Source organism: Lichenostomus cassidix, chromosome 17, assembly GCF_008360975.1.
Source record: "Lichenostomus cassidix isolate B80296 chromosome 17, HeHo_3.0, whole genome shotgun sequence".
NCBI classification, from domain to species: Eukaryota; Metazoa; Chordata; class Aves; order Passeriformes; family Meliphagidae; genus Lichenostomus; species Lichenostomus cassidix.
In genome coordinates this window covers 5,546,638-5,570,477 of record NC_139497.1, presented here as the reverse complement: position 1 = coordinate 5,570,477, position 23,840 = coordinate 5,546,638, and the positions used below count along the sequence as shown (strand labels likewise).

Genomic DNA, 23,840 nt, shown 5'->3' with positions numbered 1-23,840 from the left:
GATTATTTTATTCCGATTTGAGGCTTTGGTGTGCGCTCTAATTTGACAATCACAGGGCAGCGGATGCCCCCTGGCTGGCAGTCCCTCAGGGGGCGCGGTGCCGCCGTGCCCGCAGCCGGAGCAGGGCCGTGCCGGGGCGGTGCCGCCGTGCCCGGGGCGGAGCGCAGCGCAGCGGCCGCTCTCCGCCCGCCCTCAGCCCAACATGGCGGGTGCCGGCCGGGCCTGGCGGGCCGGAACGCTGCTGCTGCCGCCAGCCTGGCGGCTGCGGGCCCCGGGACGAGCCTTCGGCGCCGCGGCGGGACAGGGAGGCGGCGGCGGCGGCCGCCTGGTGCTGGGCGCTGCCTTCGCGCTGGGCGGCGGCGCCGGGCTGTGCCTGGCGGCGCGGCAGCGCCTCCGGGAGCACTCGGCCGCTGAGGTAACGCCGGGGGTGACTCCCCCGATCCCCGCCGTGCCCTTCCCGAGCCCTGCGGGCCCCGCTGCGCCGGCAGCGAACCCCGGGGACTGCGGTTCTTCTGCCCCGGTTTGAGTGAGGGAAGAGCTTTAAATTGTCCGGGAGGCCCCGGGCAGAGCGTTCTTTGAGGAGCTGTAAGGAAAGGCTGTCAGTGAGCGCTTGCTGCGGGTGTTTTCTGTTGTTGCTTTTTCGCAGCACCCGAGGAGGTTTTGTAACGCGGTAAATTGTAAATGAGAAACAAAGCGGGGTGCCTGCATTTGTTTTATAATGTGTGAGGAATGATTGGCACGGCCTGTCAGGATGCTTTGCGAAACACCCCTTACGTTCCGCCGTCCCTGGGCTCTCTCTGCCTTGTCCCAGTTGTGCCCAGGCTGGTTAATCCCAAGAATGTTAACTTGGCAGACACGTGCTAAAATCAAAAGGAAACTCTGCTCTTCCCACAGAGGCTGTTGTGGTGGAGGGATTGGCTTGTAAAGGCTTTATTTGTGTTTATTTAAATGTTATTGCAAATGATTGCATTTTTCTATAGAACTCTGTTTTACAGAATAGAAGCTAGAGGGGTAAACTGCCTGGATTTAACTTATTTTTTCCTGGCTGTGAATAGGAATTTCTAACACATTAAACAGATGTTTAGAGAAACAGGTAATTGGTCCCAATGGATGGTGAATGTTTAAATATTTGATGCCATTTAAAGAAAGCATCTGATTGCCAAGATATGCCCATGCTCAGGTGTTGAAACTGAATGTCAGTGATTATGATTTCATGACAAAAATAGGAGTGGAAGGAAGGTAATGTTTGTGTTTTAGTAGAAATTGAAACCTTCTGGTCTCTTTCTTCTGCAGCTGCCTGCAGGGAGCCTGCAGCTCACTCTCTACCAGTATAAAACGTGTCCTTTCTGCAGCAAAGTCCGAGCTTTTCTTGATTATCATGGACTGCCCTATGAAATTGTGGAAGTGAACCCAATCATGAGGAAAGAGATCAAATTCTCTTCCTACAGAAAGGTGCCCATCCTGCTAGCCAATGCTGGGAGCCCTCTGGTAAGTCTTCCTGACCTGGAGCCTCAGCATGCAGGCGAAAAGGTTTTGAAGAATTTATTTTCAATTTCACCAGCTTCTTTTAAAAGGTTGTTTTAATCCTGTTTTTCAGCAATTGAATGACTCCTCAGTGATAATCAGTGCAATAAAGACCTATCTAATTTCCAGGTAAGAAAACAGGGTGATGAGAGAAGACTTGAATGTGGAGGGCCCAGGTGAAGCAGAGATTTAGAAGACTCTGAGTTGGCCATAAGTCTCTTGCTGACCTCAGGCTCTGAGATCTGGGTGACCTGAGCCTGGCTGTGATAATGTGGGTGGTGCCTATATATGTTGTGATGTGTGTGATGTAAAGCAAAGCTTTTACCTTTCAGAAGTACTTTTTAATCTGTGAGATTGCACAAAACTTACTTAAACATGGAGTAGTGTTAGTCCTGGAACTGAGCTTACAATTAGCTTACAATTAGATGTCATTCTATAACATCTAGAATGAAATGGAATTGTTGTGCCTGTGGCCTCTCCTTTCAGTCTGCTTGAGAATGGTAGGAAGTTTTATGGCTGCAGAAATTTCTGTTATGCCACAGACAAAGGTATGTGCACTAATAATAGTTACTTGCAAGTAGCTGTTCCAGTCTCGTTTTTTTTTTTTTTTTCTCTCAAGTAGAATCTGGAACATAGTGGACTTACTTTTAGAATAGTACATTTTACACTGTGTATCTTTCAATCTGTCCTTTGCTCGCTCTTCTTTTTTTGTAGCAGTCAGATCAGTGCTGTGTTTCTTTTCCCAGGAGGAATAGCTTGGAAGAAATTGTGTCCTATTATCCACCTGTTAAAACCATCACTGAGCAAGGCAAGGAGGTGTTTGAGTATGAGAATAAATACTGGCTCATGCTGGATGAGAAGGAGACAAAGAAAGTCTATCCTGTCAAAGAAGTGAGAGTGTAAGTGGTCTTCAGTTTCTGGGCTCTCCAGGTAGGGTCACAGCCACCTCCATATGTACTCAGGGTTGATGTCCCACTGAGGCTGACAAGTCCTGTCACACCCCTATTAGTGTTTCAAGCCTCAGCAGCTGGTTTGCTGTGTTTGTCAGATAATTCAAAACAAAGCTGACAGACAGTGTAGTTACCACCACCATGGTCACACCAGCCTTCAGCTGCCTCCAGTTTCCTTCTTGGTCCTTCCTTTATGCCACAGGGAAATGCTATTGAGGGATAGTTTCTCTTCCTGCTTTATTTCTTGTATTGGGAGGAGAAGTTACTGCTCTATCTTAGTCTTAAATTCAGTTTGAGATTGGAGGAGCCTTGACAAAGATAAGGATGCTGAATGCATTTAGAGAGGTCACCAGAGCACCAGGCTGGGCAAGAGTTTTTGATATGTTTGTCCTTGGCAGGATCTCTGGCTAAGGCCACTGTGATCTTGCCTCCTGTAGCCCTGCAATCTGTACCTCACTCACAGAAAACTTTATTTTGACTTCTTGCAGGGAAGAAATGAAGTGGAGAAAATGGGCAGATGATTGGCTTGTTCACCTCATCTCCCCCAATGTTTACCGCACCCCCAAAGAAGCCTTGGCATCTTTTGATTACATTGTCCGTGAGGGGAAGTTTGGCACCTTGGAAGGTCTCTTTGCCAAGTACGTGGGGGCTGCTGCCATGTTCTTCGTTAGCAAGAGGCTGAAGAAAAGGTTGGTATCCATAAGCACCAAGTACACAAGAGAAATAGCTCCTTAACCCTCTTAGCTGTGAACCCCAGATATCAAAGGGCAGAACCTCAGAGTTTTAAGCTGAGCCATTTAATCCTGTGTGAGTAACAACTGTACTTCTTTAACTGGAGTTACTGAACCCCTCTACTTATCTACTGTTTAATTACTGACTGCCCCCTTCACTGAAATATTGCCCTTACTCACAAGCCAAGACCAGCCCATAAGGTGAGAGGTGATAGAAGGCTAAAGAAAGAAACAAACTCATGTCTTCAGACTGATTGTTCTCTTTATCCAGACACCAGCTTCGAGATGATGTCCGAGAAGATTTGTACGAAGCAGTTAACGAGTGGGTAAAAGCTGTTGGCAAAAATCGACTGTTCATGGGTGGGAACCAGCCAAACCTCGCTGACCTGGTAAGGGCTTCATCCCTGCAGTTATTGTCAGGTGGATCATAAATTATCCACCTTAATACAAATCCAGCTTAATACAAATGCAGGCAAGAAGTTGAGCTACATGAGGTACATTGTCCTTTGTGCAGTAATACCGTTCCCACATGGTGGGGACTTCCCCATAATTACACATAGATCCTGATCCTTCCTGTTTCCTCATGGAAGAACATGCATATTCTTAATTACCTTTCTGCCGTTCACTTTTTCTTGCTAATCAGAGTGGTGGAGTAGATGGCAGGACAGGGAGGAGCCATACTGGCTTGGCTATTAGACACTTGCACCCTAAGCCATTCTCCAGTCGTTCAGTGTTGTTTCTGACCTCTCTGCTCTACACAGGCGGTCTACGGGGTGCTCCGGGTCATGGAAGGGCTGGAAGCCTTTGATGACATGATGGTTCACACCAACATTCAGCCTTGGTACCAGCGCATGGAAGGAGTCATTCAAAAAACTGGAGTTGCAATCTGATGCCAGCTGCAGCTGCCTCCCTGAACTACTTGCATGGTGAAAACTTCAGAAGAAATGGCTTTTGTTTTTGGAGTTGACTGTTCACACCTAACAGACTGACATGTGGGCACAGAGACCACCCCGTTCAGAACATCAAGTTGCAGTGAGAGAAGGGTCCAGCTGGGTGTATGTAGAAGGATGGGGACAGGTAAAAGAAAGGGATCTTAGATGCTGCTGGAAGGGAGTCGCTCTGAACTGAAGAATGCAGCAAATTCTTTCAGACAAGACCCATCCTCAGAGCAGGTTACTGTAAAAGCAAGATGTTCTTGGCTGGTGTTATGTCTGTGTCAGATGTGATAGGCCTGACTAACTTTTGCTTCAGGCTGTCTTCTGCTACTCATCCATGTCACCTGAAGTGTTTTCCTGACTGAGACACTGGATATTGGTTTTTAAGTGACAATATTTCCTGCAATAGAATCCTGTAAGCCCAGTGCTGAGGGAACTGGAGAAATCCACAGTGCTGGGGCAGGCACCTTTCCTCTGACAGCAGCAAGGCTGTGCTTGGCAGGGTGTGTGCTTTCACTCTTCCATGTAAACGGTTCTCTCAGGACTTGATTCTGTATGATCTGCAAGGATAAAGGCTGGCTTTATTCTGTCCCCTTTGTGAGATCTGAGTTCTTACCTTACTCTTTACACCTAAAGAACACACCTTGCACTGAAATCACTAATGCAGTTATTGGAAAGGTTTGTCTTGCATGAGATCTCTCTGGAATATTCCTGAAGATCAGTTTGTTCTTGTTTTAGGAAAAGAAGGATTAAGAGCCATCTGCATGGCCAGAGGATCTCTAGATGTTTCTGTCATGCAAGAGTAACAAAGGATTTGCTGATGTGACAATCAGATTAGGAGCTGTACCTGCAGCTAATGTTGTGCAATGTGAAGTCTTCTGAGCTGTGCTGGGTAGAATCATAGAATGGTTTGGGTTGGAAGGGACCTTAAAAACCATCTTGTTCCAACCCCCTGCCATGGGCAGGGACACCTTCCACTAGACCAGGTTGCTCCAAGCCCTGTCCAACCTGACCTTAAACACTTCAAGGGATGGGGCAGCAGCAGCTTCTCTGGGCAAGCTGTGCCAGGGCCTCACCACCCTCACAGGGAAGGATTTCTTTGTAACATCCCATGTAACCCTGCTGTCTGTCAGTGGGAAGCCACTGACCCATGTCAAAGGCCCTCTCCAGCTGCAGAAACAATATGTCATGGTAAGACATGATGCAGGTTTGAATGTGACTGATCCTCTGCACAGCCCAAGGCTTTAGTATCCTTAATTACCACCTTGATCAAGTTCTGTTTCCCTGAAAGAACAGGCAAGTTTCAGGTAATCCAATTTGTTGTGATATTTCAGGTGCAGCTGAAGTTGGTCTGTAATATAGCTGCCTGCCCAGTGTGTGTTCAGGGGCAGTACCTTTGTTGGTTATAACAGTGGTGGTGATAGAGGTTTGGAGTTTTATTCTGAATGTAGGACTGGTTCCAAATTCAGTTATGATCTATGGAAGGGAGAAAGAAAATGTTTACAGTAAAAGTGGCTGTGTGGCTGCTCTGTGACTTGCATTTCTTTAAACTGTTCTGTACTAAAACTTGTGTTCCACAGTATCAACAGCCAATGTTGTTTTAGAGAATTACATTGAACATGCATAAACAGGAGGTTGGAGAAACCCTTGATGATAATTTAGGCATCCACCTCAACCTGAGAGGGAGGAAGAGAGTCTGATGTTAAATGAGGATCTGAAGCACTGAGGGCTCAGTGACTCCTCTTTGCTGTGATGTGCTACATGAATCAGTTCTCTCAAGATGAGTATCCATAACACTAACATGCTGATAACATTACATTAAATAAAGGTTGTTTCAGGATTTTTTATCACCTTTCATAGAATCCTAGAATGTTAAGGATTGGAATGGACCTGAAAGATCATCTACTCCCACCCTGGCTTTGTGCCAGCGTTGCCAGGGTTAGGTGATCCACAATCACCCTGAGCAACCTGTTCAGTGTCTCTCCACCCTCACAGGGAAGAATTTCTCCCTAATATCTCACCTAAATTTCCACTCTTTCAGTTTGTACCTCACCTTATTACTACAATTCCTGGTGAAGAGTCCCTCTCTGGCTTTCCTGTAGCCCCTTCGGATACTGGAAGGTGCTCTTAGGTCTCCACACGACCTTTCTCTTCTCCAGGCTGAGCCCCAGCTCTCTCAGCCTGCCTCCATCAGGGAGGTGCTCCAGTTCCCTTACCAACTTTATGGTCTCTTCCAACATTCCCGTGTCCTTCCTATGTTGGGAACGGCCAGAACCGCACAGTTCTGGTTACACTGTACAGTAAAAATGGCAATGTACACAATTCTGGTGTCACCTTTAAGACGGTAAAACTCACCTCAAAGGCAACGCGAAGAAAATTGACTTAATAATCCCGTTAATTCACCCTCTTTTCAGACCTCCCCATTTCTGTACGGAGGAGCAGCCAACCCCTGAAGCGCCGCGCTGGAGGCTGCGCGGCCGGGGGCTCCCGGGTGGCCGGGCCGCTCGAGCCGGCCGCATGGAGCCGCGGGCGGTTACCGGGGGCGGTTACCGCTGCTCAGGCCCATTCGAATCGCCCAATGGTGGAGCCGCGGGCGGCGCGGCGGCGGCGGCGGCCGGGGCCCTGCGGTCGCGCTGCCTGTTCCTGGTGCGGGAGTCAGACCCCGAACTCGAGCCATGCCCGCCCCCCTGCCGCCCGCCGCGCCGACGGGGACCTGAGATGGCTGCGGACTCCGCGCGGGACTAATTGGTGAGGGCGCCGGGCCCGGCAGGGCAGGGCAGGGCGGGGGGGGCCTCGCCCTGCCGGGTGTGCCCTCACCGTGCGGGCATCCCCTGTCCCTGAGGGGTGTCCCCTCGCCGTGTGGGTGTCCAAGCGCTGGGAATCATTCCTTCCTCCCTGCCTTTCGGGACCGTTCCTGCCGTGAGGCCGCGGCAGCCGTGGGGCTCGGGATAACGGCGCGGGGCGGGCGGGCGTTGGGAGCTGCCAGGCTCTGCTGGTGAAGGCCTGCTGTGCCCTCAGAGCTGCCAGCAGCCCAGCGGACCCCACACTGTCCCTGCCACCCTGAGGGGGCCGCAGATTCCATGGAAAATCTCCAGAGATTGCAGGAGGAATTAAAATTTACGGGTGAACCTTGTTGCTAAGGGAGGCACGGTGACAATGTTTGAGTTTCACTCGTGTGATTAAAAAACAACTCGAGAATCACTCGGGTTTCACTCGTGGTGATTCAAAAGCTCTGTCAGTGCTGGGCTGGGGGAGAGTTTAGCCCTTCGTTGGAAAAAAAGATGATTAAAACACCCAGCGGTGTTTGGAGTTGTTCATAGCTGGAGGCTGGGGAATCCTGTTCCTTCAGAAAGCTGTCTTCCTCTTCCTGAATTAAAGGAAGTGCTGCTGTGTCCCTTAAAAATTGCAGTTAGAATTTCAAAGTTTGTAAATGAATTGTGCCATCGTGTAATTATACAAAACACTTCCACTGTTTAAAACAATTTCTGTTTTCAGTATGTTAGGAATTACTGTCTCTGTCCTTTCCTCATCCTCTGCTTGAGAGAGGAAGCCAGGGTATACCAACTTCTGTTGTTTGGATTTATACACTTGATGTGTTTGAGCCCATGGATTCCCTTAAATCAAAAGGAAGAGGATGTTCAGAAGTTGGCACGTTTTTCTCTTAATAATTTTATTATTTCTGTATCAGGGGTGTCTCATCTGGCCATGAGGAATCTGCCTCTTCACCCAGAGCAGCGTCCAGAAAACTCAAAACCTTGAAAGTAACTGTAAGTAACTTTACCTAGGCTGACAGTATCCTCTCTGCCAGAATCAGATCAGTGCTTGCTGGTGGCTTTGTGTAAAATTTGCAATTGCCTTGTGCTGTTACATCAACTGAGGCATCAAGCTCCAAGATGATGACTTGAACCTTGCGTCTCTAGGCTTTTCTGTGTTGTGTCAGGTTATGCTTATGTGTTCTGTGGAGATTAAAGAAATGCTGTGATGCAAAGGCTTTTATGGATTCTTACTTGAAAAAGACACTTAAGTACATATGAAGGAGCATACAGGTTCAGGGTTCTAGCATGGAGTGGTCTGATGATTTCCTGATGATTGTTCTTAAATTATTCTTCTCCCTGCTTTGAATTTCTCTTTTTAATCGGATTTTGTTGATTATGGGAACCCTTGATTTGCTCACTTGCTCTGAGACTTCGAACTTCAATGACTCCTACAGACGTCTGCTATCAATCCAGCTGTGTTTGATCTTCAATAACCAGGTTAAAAGCAGAAAATGCGAGAAGCAGAAGACCTGTTTGTGTTAATCCTGGCTTTAAAGAAGAATAGTGTGCTGTTCAAAATGGCAAATGCTACTGATAAAAAGCTCAAATGTTAACCAAGCCTGGCCACTGTTCCTCTCTGACACAGAGGGAAATGTTGTTTCTTCCAGTTTCCTTATTCACAGGTTTCCCTTCATTGTATTTCCCTTTCCCGTTTGTGGGAGAAGAGCCATGAAGAACCGTTCCTCATCTCCCCCTTTGCATGTCCATGTGGATGAAAACACCCCTGTCCATGTCCATATTAAAAAGGGGCAGAAAACCACACCTGCAAAATACAAGGTAGGAGTGTGTATCTGGTTGGTTGTAATGGCTGCAAAGAGGAAGGTGAATGGCCCTAGAAGCATCACAAAATCTTCCAGGTCTCTTTTGCTGTTGTGTTAAAACTGTGATATGTGATTTCATATTCAGTGGTGAATTTGCAGTGACACATTTGCTATGTTGATTTGTTGAAAGATTGTTGAAGGATTTGTTGGGATGATACAGAATTACTTTTCATGTTCATGGGAGGAATGTTGCTTCCAATATGATATAATTCAGAGGATTTTTTTTCCCTTTTTTTTCCTGGATTTGTGTCCTGATAATGTTTTCTTTATTTGGCTTCATACCTCCTTCTAGAGGAAAAGTTTGAGGAGAGGTAGTAGTTAGGCATTTCAAGTAGCATCTTGTTTGTATTAAAATAAATGTGCTTAGAAAAAGAATCTCAATTCAAACCGACTTCTGGCATTAAAGACATTCTTTGTCCACTGAGCTCTGCAGCAAAGAAGATCTCTTCTCAGCCTTATCCATAGGAGGCAGAAAGCAACACTGAAGCTGAAGTTCTAGCTATCCTATGTCCTCTTTTGTTGCTGGATATTTATGGAAAGTTGTTCTAAAAAGATGATGGAAGTTGCTATTTCATTCTTCCTTATCTGCAGACATCCTTTTCTAAGTCTTCCATTAATTTTGCGTTGGTTGCTAATGGCAAATTTCATAATGGGATGAAATGACAGTGAAATCAATGACTCCTATTAATTGTAGGGAATGTTTACAGGATCTGATTTTTCTCTGAGGTTGGAATTATGGAAAAACACTTTAACTCTCCTTCAGTTAGAGCAGCTCAAGTTCAATACAAGTAAATGTGGATCTTTTAGTTGACTACAGAGTAGGGAAAACACTTCAGGGGCTTTCCATCATGGATCACAGTATCCAATGATATAGCTACTCTTTTGTGAGGTGAATCTGGGATGGAAAAGGGATCTCCCAGGGATCTGTCATGCCCTACATCCAGCCATCCTGTCAGCTGAGTGTGCAATAACCTTTCCTTCTGGCGTGTGTCAGCTTCCTCTGGTGGCTGCTACCTCATCTCACTTGATGCATCCTGTGAAACACTACCAGTAGTTCTGTATGCATTATCTTTCGTTTGGTTTTGCAGCACTAAAAATTGCAAATGGTTCTTTAAGAGTCTGTAATTTATTTAATTTTCTCTTTCTTTATCCAAAGCATAAACAGAGCTCTAAAGGGGATGGTGTGCCAGCCGTGCGGGTGAAAACTAAGGCCCCTTGGATGCCCCCAGGCAAAACACGGTCTCGTGATACCATCTTGAAATGGGAGGTACAGCTGGTTTTGATCTTTAAAACAAACTTTGAGGTTTAACCAAGGTTGAAGGAGAGCAGTTGTGTAGTGAGAGAGTTGGGCAGACCTGAAAGAAGGCTACTGTTACCTACCATCCATTTGAAGGGTCTTCTATAAAACTCTTTCACTTTTTAACGTAGAAAAACTGGGAATTCATTATCAACCTGTGGCCATGCCTTTCTGTCTCTAGAAGCCAGACACATTTATTTGTTTATTGTCATTTTATCTGTGCCCTTCAAGATCTCATCTGGAGTCTCAGCGAGGGACTGCTGGTCTCAGTCTTTTTGGAAGCATGGAGTGTTTGTGTAGCATTGTGTCATATTTTCTTTCTCGTGGTTTGATAGTTTTGCCTGTTGTATTCCTGGCACTTCCTAGATGAGGATTTGAGCTTTGATTAGTTTTTCTTCTTTTTCTGTTATACTCTTTCTGCATTCTTGACCTTTTCCAGATGGAAATGCAAGAGCTGTTTGTAAATGTTTTTTTCTTTGCTAGCCATGCTGCAGTGATGTGACCCAGTCTCTGGTTTTTGGCAATGTTAGCTTTAGAATACTATTTATAATGTTATACTAAAAAAATTATACTCTTTATTCTCTGACAGGAATCAACTGAACGCCTCAAAGTTACACCTCCTGCTCAGTGTGAAAGGATGCAGTCAGTGCTGCGCCTCAGTGACCTCTCCACAGATGATGACGATCCCGCTTGCTGCAAAATTAACAAATACGAAAAGAAGATAGATAACCTGATGAATATGGTGGGAACACTGAAGAAGGAGGTGAGGAGACAGTGGAAAGACCTGCTGACTGGGGCTTTGTAGCTGATCCTATGACAAGAAGAGGCTGGAGTCAGGTCTTGGTGCAATAGAAGGCTACCCAGGCTGTTGGTAGCTTGCTTGAAAATCAAAAATCAATCTAAATTGTTTAGAATAGCTGAACTATCCTTGTGGGAAATTCACTAAGCCACACTGTGAAACATTTCGAAGCATTATTCATTTACTAAGGTATTGCTGTGCTTTAGTTTCCAAATAATTTCTCTTCTGCCCAAGCCCAAGAGGTTATTACTCCAGAAAGTGAAAAATACAATGCATTGATGTTTATTGTCAAAAAATCCCCTTATTTAATGAGATTGTTTCTTCTGATTCCATTTCAAAATGTACAACCCAGTCATGTTGGGTTTTCCGGATAAAAAGGTTCCTATGTACTTGACACCACTTTAAAAATATGTAGGAGATGTTCCCAGGTCTTATAAGATGCATCATGGTGGGGGGCAAACTGCATTTTTAACTCCGAGTTAACCCTGAGAGTTGTAAATCTTGTATTATTATTTTACTCAAAACTACACGGACGTCAAATCAGTGAACAAGAATAGGATTTGAGTCAAGTAGATTCTTACATCACGCATTTTCCATTTTATTTATGGTACACAATTTAATGAAATTACTTACATGATTGTAAAACAAAAATCAGTTTTAGAATCATGGAATCATTAAGGTTGGAAAAGACCTCCAAGATCATCAAGTCCTTTGACGGATCAACCTTTGATCCATCACCACCTTGTTAAATAAACTAGAGCACTGAGTGCCATGGTGGGTTGTTCCTTGAGCACCTCCAGGGTTGGTGATTCCACCACCTCTTTGGGCAGCTCTTCCAATAGCTGACAACCCTTTCCATGAAGAAATTCCTCCTGATGTGCAACGTGAACATCCCTTGACACAGCTTGAGACCGTTTCCTTGTGTCCTGTCACATGTTACCTGGGGAAAGATACTTTTTTTTTATTCTTTCAATAAATTAATTGACTCTAAATGGTTCACTGATTTGGGATGTGGATTCTGTGCATCACTTCCAAAGCACCTGGTTTAAGTTTTATTCCAACATCTTCAGGTCAAGATGCAGCAGATGGAGGAGCAGGATCAAATGACAAAGCGTCTCCTGGAGGAGCAGAAGGAAGAACTGAGCGAGGTCACACAAGAGCTGGTGGAAACAGAGCATGAGAACACGCGGCTCCGGCGCAACATCGAGCGCATAAAGGAGGAGAAAGACCTGACTGTGTAAGAAAGCTCCACTTCCCACTGTTCGTGCACTAGTGATATCCACAGGCACCTCCCTCCTTTATTGCTGACTTGATTTGGGGTTGATTTTAGCTGCTGCTAAAGAACTGATGCACTTGGATTTTTTGTCACCTTTTAGAATGGGAACTCCAGATTGCAATAGCTGCAGAGAAGGGCTCTGGCGTGATTTTTGGAATGGAAAATCTCTGCTAATGCTTCTGAGATTGCAAGCCCTAGCTAAAAACTTTGAGCTGTATATTTTGGTGTGCTTCTCTGTTTTTTGTTTGGCCATTTGGAGTCTTATTTCTGGCGTGGCATAAGTGCCTAGGAAAAGCACAGCATTGTGGTTTGGGTTTAGCAGTGTGTGCAGGCTTTGGTATAAGCCTGATTTGTCCCCTCTAAATTTCATAGCTGTGATCATAGCAAGCTCCTGGTGTCTACTTGCTGCCTTCTTTCCAAAAAAGCTTCCACACTGGAAAAGGGTAATTCTTAAGTAGTTTTTGTTTAGGGCTTTTATACTTTGATCTGGAGGGGGTTTATGAGTTTTAACCCAATCAACTGTATATCAATAGTGGCTGGTACAGCTGCCAAAGCTGCTTGTGTCTCTGATGGCTGAATTCTCCTTGCAGGCTACAGAAGGAGTGCTTGCAGCAGGAGAAGGAGTGTTTGATGTCCAAGCTAAATGAAGCAGAAAGGGATGGAGCAGCAGCTGCCAGACAGATCAATGTCTTGAAAAATACCATTGGGAGACTCAACATTGTAGGTGTTATACCATTTTGTTCTTGCGTTTACTACATTGTCCTGTTACATGGCTGTCTTAAAAAAGTAATTAGTTACAGTTGCTAACCCAGCAAAATGTAAAGAAAAGTGGAGGGATTTAACATCCTTGAGGTGTTTGTTAGTTTGGTTTGAAAGTGGGGTATTTACTTCAAGTGACCTTCTGCACACAAATGAACAATTAGTTCCTTTTGTTTATGTTTTGTGGGTTTTGTTTGTTTGGGTTGTTGTGCTTTGGTTTTCTGGTTTCTTTGTTTATTTTTGTTTCTTTATTTGGTGTGTGTTTGTTTAATGTTTTTCCTTCAGGAGAAACACATGAGCAGCACAGATATAAATGCTCTGACAAGACAAAAAGAGCTTCTGCTCCAGAAGTTGAGCACCTTTGAAGAAACCAACCGGACACTCCGAGAACTTATTGCTGAGCAACGGTGCCGGGAGGTGAGAACTGCTGTGTGTGGAATGTGGCTGGTTACAGGAGGCTGTGTTGTCTTGTGGGCTGGAAGGGAATTTCAAGTTTGAAATCTTTCAACTCTTTTTCCCAGCCCTGCAGTAGACTCTGTCAACCCATAAATGTTGGGTAGTTTTTATTTGGTTTTCTTTTCTCTTTATCTCTGCCCAATTCATAAGAGTAAGACTGACTTTTCTGCTGTGAGGATTGTAGAGGCTCTAAGTCTTTGACTGTATTAAAAGATTCAGGCACTGCTGTGTTGCCAGCTGTGTCTCCTCTGGATATGGCTGTATCTGCTTATCCTGCTGGTCTCAAATGCTGCTGCTTCACTTGGATTGCCTGGAGTCTGAGGACTTGATATGGCCTCAGTTAATAGGAATCTATGGATATTCAGAACTTTAGTTTTGTAGCCTCTGAGGGCAGCAGCAGAGAAATTGGAAACAATTCTGTGCTGCTTGTACAGAACAATTCTCTGTTACTTGTAAGAGCAATAGAGAAATTAAATTTCTATTATTTCTGTAGTTTATATTGCATTTCAGAAAAGCAGGCTGATGGCAACAGTTGTCTCGGCCACCAGTGAGGCTGGATTAAAGGTCTGAATTCTTCCCCATGACTTTCCCTGTGTAGAGGGAGAGTTCCGAATGATCTTTTATCATGCTTTTTTTCTTAATCTTTGACTGAAAAATGGAAAAGTTTTCTGAAATGGATAATGATATGTGAAATATTTAGCAAATGTGATGCTTCTGTGTATTTTCTAAGAATTACTGCTGCAACTGGGAGAAAATGGTTGATTTACCCAGTTCCATTTAAGGAATCTGTATAAAATTGACTTTTTAGTTAACGATTTTTCTCATGTATTTATTTTTTAGAAAGATGCCCAGAAGGTACTGGACCGGCAAGCAGTGCTGCTGAAAAGGCTGGGTGACTTAGATGCAGAGAACATGGTAAGCAAACCACCATCTCTCTTTTTTTTAGTGACAAAGCGGAAGGATCTAAAATGACAAGCTCTTCTTTGTCTTGTATTCAGCTGTCAAATCTTACAGTAGTGCTTTTTAGATCAATAAAAAATTATTTTAGCTTTTGTGGTAATCAGAGCTTCTACATTGCTCCTCTGGTTAACAGTCTGCATTTCAAAGTGGGTAGATTTTCATTGCCTTCTAAACATGTGGGCTTAGAATGGGGGAACTCTGTGTATTGGGCTCTGTCACTGTATGAGTGACCCTGTGCCAGTTTTTGTGCATTTCCTTATCTGTAAACTGAGACAAGAGTTCTTGTCCTGACTGGGTATCCTGTGCCCCGTTACACAAAAGCATGTGTATCCCTTTTGCTTCCTGCTTGAGGGGAACGCAGCCTGTTTTGCTGGGGATGAGGATGCTGTTGTTGTGGATAACAGACAGTGCTGTGGGTCAGGTGGTCTTGAGAGGGAGGCAGTTACACCTCTTTCCTTCTGCCTGCCATGTCAAATGTGTTTGTTGCTGAGCATATGTGTGGTGTTTGTTTTTCCAGCAACTTCAGATCAGGCTTCAGGGAAAAGAAAAGGAAGCGGAAAACCTCACCCTTCAGATAGTGGCGGAAAAGGTAATTTCCTTTCTCTGTTTTTCCCTCTCTTCTCTACTTTCCAGTTCTGTAAAACCACAGACAGTCCAAAAGATGAGGTTGTTTGCAGACCATTATTTTGAGATCAGATGACTGGCTTGCTTATAAAACTAGACAGATACCCACACAGTTGTGGGTTCCATATTCTGCTAAGACACCTGTCACAAGGATGGATAGGTAGAACTCTCTTTGCTTGGTAATTGAATTGCCATTCTGTTTAAGGTCCAGTTGGTTCCCAATGGCAAATTCCAATCTGTTCCTTTGTTTAAGAAGTAAAAGAGGAATGCAGTGGAAGAGATCAGATATGAAGGATATTTTGCCCCAGAACATACCTTTCAGGCCTGTCATTCACATATGTTGTAAAATAAATGGCTGGTCATTTGGTCCTTTTTTGTTGGACTAGAACAGCAGTGAGGGTCCATCTGGAGGTGGCTGGAGATCATTCAGTGAAGAAATATGAGACTATTGCATATTATAAGGTCTTCCTTTTATTAGCTTGCTGAGTAAAAACATTTGTCTTGTTCATGCTTATCTAGGAACAGGCAAAGAAAGCAATTGAATTCTCCAAATCTATGGAGACTATGAAAGCCCATTTACAATGCCAGCTGCGGAACAAAGAAGCTGAGAACGAGCATCTGACCACAGAGCTGCGGGTATGTCTGCACTGCTGCCTGGGGATTGTCTCTTCCTTTGCTCCCATGGACTGAATTCATTCACAAGGGGAGTAGCACCAGCTTCTTACTGGGTCTGACTGACTGAAATACTCGCTGGTGATATTTGTGTCATTAACACACGGCATGATTTTCAAGTTAAGTAAGAAATCTCTTAACTTTTGAGGCAGGAGGCAAAATCTTAGCCTGAAGGTCTATGTGCATTAACTAGATTTTTATTTTTCCTAAGTTAATTACTACATAATTATTGAAAAGATGGGTTTGGTTTCATCAAGCATCAAGACAAACTGCAACTATTTAATTTGCTTTCTTGCAAAAATGCTGTGCCAGTTTGATCACCCTCATGCATGTGTTTTACAGTATTAATGAGGAGGAGAAAGTTCCCCTGGTTTATCTTGATCAGAGTTTTATATTTAGCATATGTTGGGTTGATGTTACAGGGAACATAAATATGTTAATGGTTTAGAGGAGCTTTAATCTGTTCAAGTAAGAGCTGCATAAAGCAACATTATTATATGCAAACATTTCAGTCAATAAAAAGAATGTTCTCAGGTAGATCAAAAGACTGTTAAAACAGTATTTATTTTGGTCAGAAGAGCAAATCAGTATTTTAGGGAGCAGCTTATGAAAAAAGAAAGGAAGACTCTTGGAAGAAAAGGAAGATGTCATGCTGCCATCTCTTTCAGCATTAAGACAGGATTGTGTAGGTGAAACCTGACTGCAAATACCTCCAGGCTGAAGGCTGGGGATTTGTGCCTGGTTCTCATTACCATTTTCAGGAAATTAGTTGCTGCTTTGGGTTTGCAGGTATAATATGGGCATTAATCCATATGGTGGGTTTTGTTCTCCCACAGAATCTGGAGCTCAGTCACGCTCAGCTTAAGGCAGAGCTGGAACTTACCATGGGACAGATGAGTCAACAGAAGGTCCAGGGAGATAGTGATAAAGAGGCCCTGAAGAAAGCAGTCCGTGCACAGAAAGAGCGGGCGGAGCGGAGTGAGGAGTACGTGCAGAAACTGACTGCCCAGATAGCAGAAAAGGTACCTGCTGAAACAGGAGAGGCCTTGTTTCAGGTCATGCTTCTAAATTGTTGACTTCTGGTAGCAGCCCTGGGGAGAGTCTCTTCTTTCAACTATTGAAATTTATTTCTGTCTTGATGCCATGGCCCATTTATGCCAAGTTTAGAACAAATCCAGTTTGCTCAGCTGTCGCTGTATTCACTGCATGTCCTAAGTTAAGGACATCTCTGTGTATTGTCTGCATATCTCACACCAGTGATGATTTTGTCCTATCCCTTACTCTTTTCCTCTTGTATTTCCATTGTCTGACAGGACAGCTGTATTTCTGAGATCCGGTGCGGTCTTGAGTCCTGGAGGAATCGCTGCAACAAAGCAGTAAAGGAGAAAGGTGAACTTGAACTGGAAGTCGTTGCACTGAACAGGTTAGAATAAAATCAGTGCAGAGAAAGAAACATGAGTGAAAGAACATGAGTTCAAAGTGCAAGGATAATTTAATTGAATGACAGCGTTGAAATGAATGTTTTAATTGGATTGCATGTAAATAACCAAGTAAAACCAGCACTGCCTAGAGACTAGAGCAGAGTTTGGAGAGGTGGAGAGAGACATGTGAATTCTGCTGCTGACTTGCCACAGCAAAAGCAGACTCCTTAAGGTTTGCTGCCCCTTAAAACTCTACTCCTTTGCCATTTTGTAATGCTTTGAGAGAATTATGGTTATGTTTGTTTTGAGATCTTTTTGAATAACTTGAATGGAAGATATTAGAAGAGATAAGCAGTATAGTTGATGCCAGTTTTGTTGTGAAGGTAAATAAATGTGTTGGTATCACTGCAGTACAGTTGCTGCTGCAGGAAAAAATAGGTAGGTATGAGTTGAGAGAAGCATATCTTTATCCTGTGCATCTTTGAGATAATTAATTTGAGCTCCGAGGGACAACTCCAATTAATTTCCAGGAGGTATAAGAAGATTGAAGTACTAGAACAGTGTAACAGGGAGGTATGCATGCATGACTGGAGGAGGAAGATGATAGAGAAAAGCCATGTTTCTGAAGCTAGTTTTCAAGGGTTTCAAGGAGTCTTATTCTTTCGTGTCACTTAAAAATTAATTTTCTTTCCGCATGGCAGCCGTGTTGCAGATATGATGGAACAGCTGGCAAAGATACAGGAAAAGACACGGGACGAAAAAGAAGCTTTGGTGGGTAAACTGCAGCAACAGACTGGAGAAAGCAGTACTTTAAAGAAGGATAATGAAAGACTAAAGGTAAGTGATTCTAAGGGTTTGAAGATCGAATGCTAGGAGGAAAAGAAGGGGGAATTATTACAACTAGCTTGGCCACTGAGGGCAGAGTCAGATTGTACCCATTGCTCCTATACAGTTTCAAATTCATATAACCTGACTGTGACAGAGCCAGTGTGCTGGGGGGAGACAGATGAAGTGTACGTAGCAGGAGAACTGTGTTTCTTCCACATTTTGGCTAGGAGTGTCTCCAATCCAGCTACTATTTGTCTAGCTGAGATCTTAAATCTTGTCCTTACATCTTCATGCTGCTGACTAGAGAACAAACAGCTGTAGCTCATACAGACAGAATAGTAATCTCCAAAACAAAAAAAAATGACTGGCTTATTTCTCCTGTTTTCCTTTACCATGAGTGATCTTGTGGGTGACCTACATTATTTTTTCTATCCCAAACCTCTGTGCTCTGCTGATGCAAATTTGGCAATCCACTGAAGTCTGGAAAGTTTTGGCAATTTGCGTGAACAAAACTGTAGTTTCTTAGTCTAGATGACATTAGACAGCTCATATGGCAGGTACTTCAAGCACTCAATGGAAAATGTTTTATCTTTTTCAGACTGCTCTGATCTCAATGGAGGACAAGCTGAACCGTGCACAGTTGGAATTGCAGCAGCTCCAGAGCTCTGTCAGGAACTATGAAGAGTTAATTGAAAGCTACACAGCACAGGTGAGTCTCAGAACCTTCAGCCCTTGTAAAAAGGTGTTATCTTCTTCCACTCTGTCTTACTCTGTAATGCCCTAATCCTTGCCAACTGGAGCAGTTTTAGTTACTCCAAGGCATTGCACACATGCATTGGAAACTATATATAACAGTTAAAGTCTGGGTTTGTTTTTTTTTTAATGTCCAGGCATTGCAGGCCCGAAAAGAAGCAGATGAGCTGGCAACAAAACTGGAGGAGTGTGAAAATGAGAAAATGGCAATAAGAGATGAATTGACCAAGGAGCTTGAATCGGTAAAGACATGTTATAGACATTCATGGATCTTAGTGTTCTGAATCTAGTGAAAAACAGCTGTGGATAGGAAATAAAAGGCTTATCTTGAGTCTGCCTTTTCCATCAGTTTTTTTCTCAGGACTTGTTCTATCAGTTTTGGAAAATGAACATTTAGTAGCTTCTTTTTGACTATAAGGCATTCCTCAGAGGTGTATAAATTATTTAGTGTGTCCTTTGCTACAGAAGTAGTGGTTTAGTGGATTAGTTAGGTTACGCCATTATATGTTGTGGAACAGCTGACCGCAAAAGCAGAGCTTGTACTTCTAGTAAAATTGAAGCCCACAATCCAAAATACTCATTTGTACACCATCCATAGAAGATGCCAGATCCTAAGTGCAAGCTTTTTGGAGTAGGAGAAGACCTTAGGCTTTCAACTCCAGCACTGGGCAAATATCCACAGAGTGTCATCATGGTTGTGGACTAACAAAGCTTCATTGGAGTTGAAAAATTTTTTAGTCTTGACCTTATGAACATTTGAAAGTTCCTCACATTCTCTTCTCTGATTACAGACACGTAAGAAGTTCCAGTCCCAGCTTGAGGAACTGCAAAAGCTGCCTGAGATCCTAAAGTACACCGAGAAACAGCTGGCAGAATGCCATGAACAGCTCATGTCTTACGAGAAGAAGAACTCGGACCTGTGTGCCATGATTGCAGATCTCCGTCAGCTGGTAAGGGACTGGCAGAAAGTACCTCTACCACTGAAAACCTCGCGTTCACCTTCATCTTGAATCCAAGATGAATTTCTAATCACAGCAAGGTTCAATCTTCGTCTCTACTCTCGTCTCCTTTTGAAAAGATTAAACGTGCACTGCAAAATAAAGGTGTGTGCCATGTCTTTGTGCAAGAACTTAGCAGCTTTGCTAGTAGCATTCCTTAATATTTGAAAGGTTTCTCATCCCTTGGTGCAGAATCTTTCTGGGACTTGAATAGCAGCAGTGGCAGCACTTGCTAATGCCAGCACTCCTCTTGCCTCCATCATCTTGTCAGCTTTCCCTCCTGTGGTTTTCTGCTGATGGTGCTGTCCCATCTCACTCTGATTTCAGGTTGTTTTCCCAGTTCATGATTTTTGTTCCCAGAAAGACTGTGCAGGTATTGCAGGACAATTTCAGACAGGGATGACATCTACAACTGTGTCACAAGACACGGCTCATGATCTCTGTCTGACCACTTTAGTCTGCTTGGTTTGGAATTATAAACCTCCCTGGTGTTTCAGGCTCTGATGCTGTTGTGGGCTGCTGGCATGTTTGTGGCTGCTGTTCATGTGTGTGAGCTTGGCTGTGCTTGCAGGTGCTGCTCTGCATGCAGGAATTTATGGGCCTGGCTTTTCTTCTGCAGTACAGAAGAGTTTTCCTTCACCTTTCCAGACTGTAACAGCAAGCATCAGCAAAACGGATGTTTAGTTCTTTTCTATCCACTGTTCCCTTTCTGAACCTTTCCAGAATTATGAATGGAGCATGTTTCCTTCTGAGAGCTGCATATGTTTTAGGTGGTTGGTCATGTGTATGTAGTGACTACCCTGTGAAGTAATTAATTCCTGTAATTTTTAGATTGACCTCCAGGGGGACAAAATGGAGATGACAAGAGAGAGATATCAATCTACCCAGGAGGAGAAAAAGCAACTCACCTTGAAGGTGGAGGAGCTAGAAAGGTTAGAAATGCTAGGCTCTCTTGCCTTTTTAACCTTCCATTTCCATTGTTTTTACAGGGGATTGAAACAGCTTCAGTCTTGTTCCAGTTCCCCACATGCCTCCAGGATTCTGTGCATTTGCTTATCTCACAAGGATCTCTAGTCAGGAGCTGTCCACTGAGAGTTGCATGCTTTTGCAGCAGCACATGTTGTGAACGTTGTTAGACAGGATGATGGCTTAGACAGCAGAGAAACCAGCTTCTTGTCCAATCTAACCTGGCAATTTTGAGGTTACTCGTTATTACAGTATTTTCACCCATGTTTATAAATTTCTTTTAGTGACAATGTCTCAGAAAGTGCAGGTGTGTGGGTACTCTGTAGGCCCTTCAGTCTTTGAAATTTTGATTTGAGGGCTGGAGAACTGTTTCTCGGGGCTCTCTCCTTTGAAGGGGGAATAGGATCTATCAGCAGAGGAGTCAGGACCTGACAAAAAGGCAAAGTGAAACACAATCCATTTAAAATGAATAGGTTTCCTTCCCTTATTGTCTTAAACTAGAAAACTAGAGTCCACGAATGCCCAGAACATAGAATTCCTTCAGGTCATAGCAAAACGTGAGGACTCGATCCACCAGTGTCAGCTGCGGTTGGAGGAGAAGAGCCGTGAGTGCAGCTCCCTGGCACGTCAGCTGGAGGTGGCCATTGAGGATACCAAAAGACAAGTGAGTAATTTCTCATGTTTGTGAATTCACCCAAAGCTACCCAGGCTGTGCAAGTGGAACAGCGAGAATGCTGAAAATATCTCCTCAGCTTATGACCAAACCCATTAAAATCATCGTGTTCAGTGAAATACAAGTAATGTTCTGATGCCGTTTGTTAGCACCGTTTAAGAACTGAACTCAGTTTGCAACAGAAGATAGAAAAGCACAAGACTGAGCTGCTGCTTATGGATGAGAATGTGTCAGTTAAACTTTAAAGGGCTTTTGTGGGCAATAAATGGGGACAAAATATTTTTTCATAGATATCCCTTTAATAAAGTTGTTGTTGTGTGTAGGTGGAACAAGCTCGAGACCGAGCACTCTCCAGAGAGAGGGCAGCCCAGTCCAAGCTGTTGGATTTGGAGACCCAGCTGAGCAGGAATAAAGCAGATCTGAACCAGCTGCGTCGGAACAAAGAGGATGTGAGTGACTTGTGGGGGATACTCTTGCTGTGCTGGTGGTGCCCTGGCAATAACTGGAGTCCATAAACTGTCCTGTTTCACCAGCATGTGCTGCTGAAGTCATGCAGAAGTGTGCCTCAATGTGATGTGCTCTGTGTGTCCATGTATGTGTGACATAGGCCATGTCTGCTGTGTCACTGATTCAGGAGTGTGCATCAGGTGACAGGCAAATGAGAGTACAGTGATCTGAATTAACTTGGTGTAAAGTTCTGTGTGTGTAAGAAAAGAATCAAGCCTTGCTTGTGTTCAGAGGAGGTGTGCACCAGGTATCATGGACAGATTTCAACTTCATTGTGGTTATATCAGAGAAGTGCAATTTCTCTGCTGGAGGAAAGGATTTCTTCTAGAGGACAGACTGGGAATCTTTTGTGATGTCCTATTTACTTGCTTCCTTGCTTTATTTTTACTTGGAATTGTGTTGGCTGATGGATCGGGTCAAGTTGCTTTTCAGAAAAGAGTGTGTGTAATTCCCCATAACTACAGCTAATGAATTTTAAAAGCCCAACTGATTAGCCGCAACGTCTCCTGCTTTTATCAGCGGGTTGCTGAATGGAGTTGGGAATGAGCAGAACAAATTATAAATATCACAGCACCATCTATGGTAATGTCATCTCCTGCTGTGCTAATTCTGGCTCTCCTCAGCACTTTGGGGGAAGAGTTGAACATGTACAGGATGAATGTTGCTGCCTTTCAGCCTGTTTTGTGCTCCCCTGTGCAGGCAGAGCGCCGATACGAAAGCCGCCTCCAGGACCTGCTGGATCGGCTGGAGCAGTCGGAGAGCACCAACCGCAGCATGCAGAACTACGTCCAGTTCCTCAAATCTTCCTACGACAACGTTTTTAGGGAAAGTGCTTTTCTGGGCTCTCCCAGCCACTCTCGCTCACTTATCTGAGGGCAGTGCTCTCCTCTCACCTTTTTTAAGCACACAGAAGGAGCTTAGTTTCAAAGCCATATTGATACAGAAAATAGGATGGCATTTCAGGGTCATTGCTGGTAGCCTTTTTTCTTGCAGAATGAGAAAATAAAGTTATGTTGACATCTGATTAAAATGTGGGGTATCAGCAATACTGGTTTGGTGTTGGAGGTTGGTGTTATGCCATAAACTGAGCTCCAAAATCAAGTGGTTTTGTGTATGATGAAAAAGGTCCTTTTCATCCTGTAAGGTTGTGATGGTTTCAGCTCTTAAAACCTATCAGAGGTTTGTTGACCTGGTTAATTTTTATAAGAGCTGGCTTCGTGCTTCACTTCTCATTCGGTTTTTCTGTTGGGGAGATCATGTGGGGGTTTTTTGCTTGTGGGATTTTTTTAATAACTTTTTTATACTATTGGTGTGAAGCTGAAAATAACTGAGGTGCCTGGGTTCTACAGTCAGAAGAGATTATCTCCTGCACAACCACAGCTTTTGTAACAATTTTATACCAGAAATTATGCGTTTGGTTTGTATGTTTGTACTTTGTTATATACTCCCCAATCCTTACCTTTATTTGTGACTGTGATGCTAATGTTGCTTTACTCCTCTTACCCTAATTTTCTGATTCTGAACATACCCAGGACGGAGCCAAAACAATCTAAATTTGAAGGAAATATTGTGGTTTAACCTCAGTGTCACTTCAGCTGGGGAGTTCAGGGTGTGCATGAAATCCTGACTTGGTCTTAAGCCAACCAAGGAGCAGCTGCAGATATTCAACTTCCTCATCAAATTCACCTGGACCTTCTGGAAAATCAGGTCTTGTGTCAAGTCTCTAAAATCCATGTGCTCTCTAAAGTCCTGTTGTTTCTACTAAATGGTTCTTAAGGGGTCAAGAATAAACCTTGGTTTTGTTTTTCTCTCTTTTGTATCCTTTTTATGTGCAGTGTGTTGTGGTCATTGGCAGTATTTGTCTTAAAAGTTTTCTAAATCGGTTTCCAAAAGATCTGTAATTGCATGTGTTTAACACTTACAAAAATCTCAAAGGTGCTGGGGAAGACCCAATAAACTACATTTTAATTGTGTATGGTGGGGATTTCCTCTTCAGGTGCTGTGTATGTCTGAGTTTGGAAAAGCAAACGCATCCTAGGGCTGTTGGTGCAGGCAACTGAATTCTAAACTCTCTC

General features: G+C 43.8%; 2 protein-coding genes across 7 annotated transcripts; both read left to right on the top strand.

Annotated features, from left to right (window-relative positions):
* The first annotated feature begins 172 nt into the window (after positions 1-172).
* On the top strand, positions 173-4,731 carry PTGES2 (prostaglandin E synthase 2). The gene is made up of 7 exons (XM_085077143.1): positions 173-415; positions 1,294-1,488; positions 1,598-1,653; positions 2,271-2,423; positions 2,963-3,163; positions 3,477-3,594; positions 3,967-4,731. Exons 1-7 carry the CDS (start codon positions 203-205, stop codon positions 4,093-4,095), a joined length of 1,065 nt encoding a protein of 354 aa, XP_084933269.1. The 5' UTR covers positions 173-202; the 3' UTR covers positions 4,096-4,731.
* Positions 4,732-6,675: 1,944 nt separating this feature from the next.
* ODF2 (outer dense fiber of sperm tails 2) lies at positions 6,676-23,737 on the top strand. Of its 6 annotated transcripts, none has more exons than XM_085077129.1 (20): positions 6,676-6,888; positions 7,829-7,907; positions 9,933-10,043; positions 10,663-10,836; positions 11,943-12,109; positions 12,739-12,868; positions 13,193-13,324; positions 14,204-14,278; positions 14,841-14,912; positions 15,467-15,583; positions 16,456-16,641; positions 16,933-17,042; positions 17,742-17,877; positions 18,467-18,577; positions 18,759-18,863; positions 19,413-19,571; positions 20,451-20,551; positions 21,087-21,249; positions 21,582-21,707; positions 22,465-23,737. In XM_085077129.1, exons 1-20 carry the CDS (start codon positions 6,719-6,721, stop codon positions 22,636-22,638), a joined length of 2,598 nt encoding a protein of 865 aa, XP_084933255.1. In that variant the 5' UTR covers positions 6,676-6,718; the 3' UTR covers positions 22,639-23,737. The 6 variants fall into 6 exon arrangements, with proteins under 6 accessions (XP_084933255.1, XP_084933256.1, XP_084933260.1 ...); XM_085077131.1 differs by lacking the exon at positions 6,676-6,888 and adding an exon at positions 8,579-8,732 and having other exon boundaries at positions 7,828-7,907; XM_085077133.1 differs by lacking the exon at positions 6,676-6,888 and adding an exon at positions 8,579-8,738 and having other exon boundaries at positions 7,828-7,907; positions 9,942-10,043.
* Positions 23,738-23,840: the final 103 nt, after the last annotated feature.

Excerpts from the sequence above, each read along its gene's own strand:
- PTGES2 (XM_085077143.1), top strand. The coding sequence starts at position 203 with ATGGCGGGTGCCGGCCGGGCCTGGCGGGCCGGAACGCTGCTGCTGCCG. Across the intron at positions 1,654-2,270 it reads AAGACCTATCTAATTTCCAG|GAGGAATAGCTTGGAAGAAA; the intron begins GTAAGAAAACAG and ends TTCTTTTCCCAG. Across the intron at positions 3,164-3,476 it reads AGCAAGAGGCTGAAGAAAAG|ACACCAGCTTCGAGATGATG; the intron begins GTTGGTATCCAT and ends CTCTTTATCCAG.
- ODF2 (XM_085077129.1), top strand. The coding sequence starts at position 6,719 with ATGGTGGAGCCGCGGGCGGCGCGGCGGCGGCGGCGGCCGGGGCCCTGC. Across the intron at positions 12,110-12,738 it reads GAGGAGAAAGACCTGACTGT|GCTACAGAAGGAGTGCTTGC; the intron begins GTAAGAAAGCTC and ends TTCTCCTTGCAG. Across the intron at positions 17,878-18,466 it reads AGGATAATGAAAGACTAAAG|ACTGCTCTGATCTCAATGGA; the intron begins GTAAGTGATTCT and ends TATCTTTTTCAG.